The sequence below is a fragment of the Carcharhinus amblyrhynchos genome, unplaced genomic scaffold (assembly GCF_965287045.1).
Source record: "Carcharhinus amblyrhynchos unplaced genomic scaffold, sCarAmb.v2.hapA scaffold_471, whole genome shotgun sequence".
NCBI classification, from domain to species: domain Eukaryota; kingdom Metazoa; phylum Chordata; class Chondrichthyes; order Carcharhiniformes; family Carcharhinidae; genus Carcharhinus; species Carcharhinus amblyrhynchos.
The window spans coordinates 90,124-96,123 of record NW_027650211.1 but is presented as its reverse complement, the minus strand read 5'-3'; the positions used below and the strand labels follow the sequence as shown (position 1 = coordinate 96,123).

Here is a 6,000-nt window from a genome sequence, read left to right as displayed (position 1 = left end):
GGATAATCACAGGTTAAAGAGCTGTGAATTGTCTCCAAACAGGACAGTAGGATTTCACAAGTCCCGGCCAAATGGTGGGGTTACAGATAGTATGACATGAACCCAAAATCCCGGATGAGGCTGTCCTCACGTGTACAGAACTTGGCTACCATGAGGATGGCCTCAACTGGGATCTGAAGTTTATGTCACACTACGGGTGCTCTGGTTTCCTCCCAGAGTCTGAAAGACATGCTGGTTAGGGTGCATTGGGCCGTGCTAAATTCTCCCTCAGTGTAACCCAAACAGGCACTGGAGTGTGGCAAGTATGGGATTTTCACAGTAACTTCATTGCAATGTTAATGTCAGCCTTACTTGTGACGCGAATAAATAAACTTTAAACTGAGGGCAGTCTATTGGCAACAGGAAAGAAGCTGTCCTCGAGTCCTCAGACTTTTGTATCTTTTTCCCGATGGAAGAACAAAGAACAACCCAGCACGGGAAACAGGCCCTTCGGCCCAACAACCCTACACCTAAGAAGGTGGAAGAGAGAATGTCCGGGGTGTGTGGGGTCCTTAATTATACTGGCTGCTTTTCCCCGAGGCAGCGGGAAGTGTAGACAGAGTCAATGGATGGGAGGCTGGTTTGTGTGATGGATTGGGCTACATTCACAACCTTTTGTCGTTCCTTGTGGTCTTGGGCAGAGCAGAACCCCATACCAAGCTGTTATACAACCAGAAAGAACACTTTCTATGATGCATCTGTAAAAGTTGGTGAGAGTCGTAGCGGACATGTCAAATTTCCTTTGTCTTCTGAGAAAGTAGAGGCGTTGGTGGCGCTTTCTTCACTGTAGTGTCAGCATAGGGGGGGACCAGGACAGATTGTTGACCTGGAGACCTAGAAGTTCTCAGCTATTTCTACTTCATCTGTGCACCATAGAAAGCATCTTTTCTGGTTGTATCACAGCTTGGTATGGGCTCCTGCTCTGCCCAGGGTCACAAGGAGCTACAAAGGGTCGTGACTGGACTGGAGGAGTCCTCCCAGAGAGAGAGAGAGCTGGGAAGACTGGAGGAGTCCTCCAAGAGAGAGAGAGAGCTGGGAGGACCGGAGGAGTCCTCCGAGGACAACTGGGAGGACCAGGGGAGTCCTCCAAGAGAGAGAGCTGGGAGGAGTCCTCCGAGAGAGAGAGCTGGGAGGACCGGAGGAGTCCTCCGAGAGCTGGGAGGACCGGAGGAGTCCTCCGAGAGGGAGCTGGGAGGACCAGAGGAGTCCTCCGAGAACTGGGAAGGCGAGAGGAGTCCTCCGAGAACTGGGAGGGTTAGAGAAAGGCTCCGAGAGAGCTGGGAGGACAGGGGTGAGTCCTCCGGTAGCTGGGAGGACCAGAGGAGTCCTCCGAGAGTGAGAGAGCTGGGAGGACCAGGTGAGTCCTCCGAGTGTTGGCTCAGAGAGGTGTCCTCTTGCGGTCGCGCCGCTCTTGTTGTCAGTTAGGCCTCGGGCTGGGCGCGGATTAAAGTAAGGGCGGCGGCGGGTGGCGGGGAGCGGGGGATCGGCGGGACCGGGATCCGGGGAGGCTGAGCCCAGGCCGGGCGCCGTGTCCTCCCGCTCACACTGACTGGGTGCGGCCCCGGGCCGAGATCAGATTCCCTTCAGCGCAGGCCCGGGGAGGGAGCGCGGGAAAGGCCGAGGCCTGAGGCCTGCAGCGGGAGAGAGGTGTTTTCACTGAGCCTCCCCCGGCCCCCGGTCCGCAGGGACGGGCTGAATGGCCTCCGCCACCTCGGCCCCAAGCTCTGCGTCCTTCCCCTCCCCCCGTCTCAAATCCCCGTGTCAACAGTCACGCTGCAATTCCACCTCCCGCCGGCGAGGGGGCGCTGTCTCTGGCCGATCTGCCCATCACGGCCGTGCTATCCCCTCCCGCGGGTTGTTGGGGGAGGGTAGGGGCCCAGACCCTCGCGAGGGCTACGCACACACACACACACACCCCTTCCCAGCCAACAAATCACCAGTAAAGGGCCATTCTGCCTATCCTGTCCATACTAGTCCACCGAGGGGCCCATCCCATTCTTCATAGAATCTCTAGTGTGCAGAAAGAAGGCCATTCCCTCCATTATATCTATACTAGCCCACTGGGGAACCCACCCCATTAGCTCACAGAATTCCCACTGTGCAGAAGGAGGCCATTTGATCCATCGTTCCTTGCTAGCTGCTTTGAGAGATCTATCCCATCCTTCGTAGCATCCCTAGAGTGCAGAAAGATGTCATTTTCTCCACCCTACCCATACTGGCCCATTCAGGGACCCATCCCATAGCTCATAGAATTCCTCCTGTGCAGAAAGATGTTATTCCTTCCATTATACCCATACTAGCCCACTGGGGAACCCATCCCATTAGCTCATAGAATACCCACTGCAGAAGGAGGCCTTTTGTTCCATTGTTTCCTTGCTCACCCCTTTGAGAGATATGTCCCTTCCTTCATAGCATCCCTAGAGTGCAGAAAGATGCCATTCCCTCCACCTTATCCATACTAGTCCATTGGGAGATCCATCCCATTTTTCATAGAATACCTACAGTGCAGAAAGAGGCCATTCCCTCCTTCCTACCCATACTAGCCCAATGAGAGACCCATCCCATAGCTCATAAATTCCCTATGGTGCAGAAAGAGGCCATTCCCTCCATCCTGCACACTCTTGCTTCCTTTGAGAGAACTATCCCATCCTTCATAGAGCTTGTACAGTTAAAGCAGACCATTTCTCCATCGTACTTATACTAGTCCATTGAGTAATTCATCCCCTCCGTCACAGAATCTCTACAGTGCAGCAAGATCCCATTCCCTCCATTGTACCCATACTATTCCATTGAGGGACCCATTCCATAGCTCAAGAGAGTCTCTACAGTACAGAAAGATCCCATTCCCTCCATTGTACCCATACTATCCCATTGAGGGATCTATCCCCTGGCTCACAGAATCTTTACAGTGCAGAATGATCCCATTCCCTCCATTGCACCCATACTATCCCATTGAACAATCTGTCGCTGAGCTCACAGATTCCCTCCAGTAGGCGGTTGCCCGTCTCCAGCTCCTCAGTCCCGGGGGTTTTAAACGTGGTTTTGTTTGTACCGACAGGGATTGAAGCAGCGACGCCATGGGTGACAGTGACGATGAGTATGATCGCAGGCGCCGTGATAAGTTCCGCCGTGAACGGAGCGACTACGACCGCTCCCGAGAGCGAGACGATCGGAGGCGTGACGACTGGAATGACAGGTGAGTGGGGGATGAGGGGCAGGGTCCTCCGGAGTCACGGGACAGAATGATTCACCCGAGACTGGGGCACAAAGCCGGGAATGCCTCTGCCCCAGAACGTCCCTCCACAGGGTGACGTTATCAGCCTGGCCTCGCCTGCAACACATCTGTTCTGGTCAACACACAGTCCAGAGATAGAAACGTAGAGGATCGGAGCAGGAGGAGGCCACTCAGCCCTTCGAGCCTGCTCCACCATCCATCACCATCATGGCTGATATCCCCATCCTGCTTTCTCCCCATAACCTCTGACCCCATTCACCCCCCAAGTGCTCTATCCAGCCGCCTCTTGAATACATTCAATGTTTTGGCATCAACTCCTTCCTGTGGGAATGAATTCCACAGGCTCACCGGGTGAAGAAATGTCTCCTCATCTCCGTCCTAAATAGTCTACCCCCAACTCTCGGATGTTTTACTGCAGTAAAGTTTATTTATTAGTCAGAATTAGTTTTACATTAACACTGCAATGAAGTTACTGTGAAAATCCCCTAGTTGCCACACCCTGTTCGGGTAACACCGAGGGAGAATTTAGCACGGCCAATCCCCCTAACCTGCATGTCTTTGGACTGTGGGGGGGAAACCAGAGCACCTGGAGGAAACCCACGCAGACACAGGGAGAACATGCAGACTCCACATTGACAGTGACCCAAGCTGGAAATTGAACCCGAGTTCCTGGCGCCATGTGGCAGCAGTGCTACCCACTGTGTCACCGTGCTGCCCCAACTGTACAGGGCGTTGGTGAGGCCTCACCTGGAGTATTGTGTACAGTTTTGGTCTCCTTATCTGAGGAAGGATGTCCTTGCTATAGAGGGAGTACAGTGAAGGTTTCCCAGGCTGATTCCTGGGATGGCAGGTCTGTCATATGAGGAGAGACTGAGTGGGTTAGGATTATATTCACTGGAGTTTAGAAGAGTGAGAGGGGATCTGATAGAAACTTATAAAATTCACACAGGGTTAGACAGGGTAGATTCAGAAAGAATGTTCCCCATGGTCGGGGGGAGTCCAGAACTAGGGGGGGTCAGAGTTGGAGGATTTAGGACTGAGGGGAGGAGAAATTTCTTCACCCAGAGGGTGGGGAATGTGTGGAATTCACTCCCACAGAAAGTAGCTGAGGACAAAACATTGTGATTTCAGGAAGAAATTAGATATCAATCTTGGGGCTAAAGGGATTGAGGGATATGGAGGGGGGGGAAGGGGGGGAATCAGGATATTGAATTCTGTGATCAGCCGTGATCGTAATGAATGGTGGAGCAGGCTGGAAGGGCCGTGTGCCCCCCTATCCCCCACCCCCCCCCACCCCCCCCCACCCCCCGGCTGCCAAATTCCTCTTTAAGTGTCACATCATCCGGGCCGGCTCTGCTGTCCTAGCCAGAGGTCTCTGTGCTCACATCTGCTGGCAGCTGTATCAGCTTCTAGTGAAGAATGTCTTTAAAAAATCTTCAGTCCCTTTGTGCAAGCCAAGAGGTGAAAGACACGCACGCGCACGCACACACACACACACACACACACACACACACACACACCCCCCCCACCCCCCGACCGCCTGCCAGCCCAGACACCATTGATTCTGAGGTTCAAACACCAGCCCTGATCCACTGATTCAATTTGATTTATTATTGTCACGTGTACTGGGATACAGTGAAAAGTATTGTTTCTTGTGGGCTATACAGACAAAGCATACCGTTCATAGAGTACATAGATTTGATTTCTTATTGTCACATGTACTGGGATACAGTGAAAAGTATTGTTTGCATGCTAAACAGACAAAGCATACCATTCATAGAGAAAGAAAGAAGAGAGTGTAGAATGTAGTGTTAGAGTCGTAGCTCGGGTGTAGAGACAGATCAGCTTAATGCGAGGTAGGTCCATTCAACAGTCTGACAGCAGCGGGGAAGAAGCTGTTCTTGAGTCGGTCGGTACGGGACCTCAGACTTTTGTATCTTTTTCCCGATGGAAGCAGAGGAAGGGCACCGTTACTTTCCCCTTGGCTCTGCGCTGTTGCTAACACTTTATCACTGGGTCCCGGAGTGCCATATCTGCTAACCCTTTGTCCTTACCTTGCAGGGAGTGGGACAGAGGGAGAGAACGGCGGAGTCGCGAGTACAGAGACTACGACCGAGGAAGACGAGAGCGGTTTTCCCCACCTCGGCACGACCTCAGCCCCCCCCAGAAGCGGGTACGGCGGGACTGGTGAGTACCGGGGCTGTGTGACGGAGGGTTTAGCACCTACCCCTGTGCGTACTGCGCCCTGCATCCTGAATAGATTCTGCCTCGACAACTCCAAAAGGAGAGGTGTTCTTGAGAGGCTGTTGCTTCTGGCTGGAGAGTGAGTGGGGGGACGGTCACAATCCACCAACTGGCACTGAGATGAGGGGAAACTGTCATCACTCAGAGGGTTGTGAACTGTTGGAATCCTCCACACGGAGAGTCCCGGTCACTCAGTAAAACCAAGAGAGAAAATGCTGGAAAATCTCAGCGGGTCTGGCAGCCTCTGTAAGGAGAGAAAAGAGTTGGTGTTTCGAGTCCAGATGCTCCCTTTGTCAAAGCAAAAAAGGCAGAGAAAGAGAGAGATGTTTATACTGTAGGGGGAGGGAATGAAAGATGGGTCACAGCCACAAAAACCAGGGGAAAGGCTGCTCATGGCAGCCCAGAGATAGAATGGTAAGGAGTCTCGCAACACCAGGTTACAGTCCCAACAGGGTTATTTAGGAACACGAGCTTTCAGAGCA

The 6,000-nt window shown here is 52.9% G+C and overlaps 1 protein-coding gene across 2 annotated transcripts in view; it reads left to right on the top strand.

Annotated features, from left to right (window-relative positions):
• Positions 1 to 1,235: 1,235 nt before the first annotated feature.
• The window catches only part of srrt (serrate RNA effector molecule homolog (Arabidopsis)), a 51,032-nt gene continuing 46,267 nt past the window's right edge, over positions 1,236 to 6,000 (top strand). The window contains exons 1-3 of one of the 2 annotated variants that reach the window (XM_080183920.1): positions 1,236 to 1,396; positions 3,098 to 3,235; positions 5,336 to 5,461. In XM_080183920.1, coding sequence (XP_080040046.1) covers positions 3,117 to 3,235; positions 5,336 to 5,461 — 245 coding nt within the window. In that variant the 5' untranslated portion in view covers positions 1,236 to 1,396; positions 3,098 to 3,116. The other variant, XM_080183919.1, reaches the window with a different exon arrangement.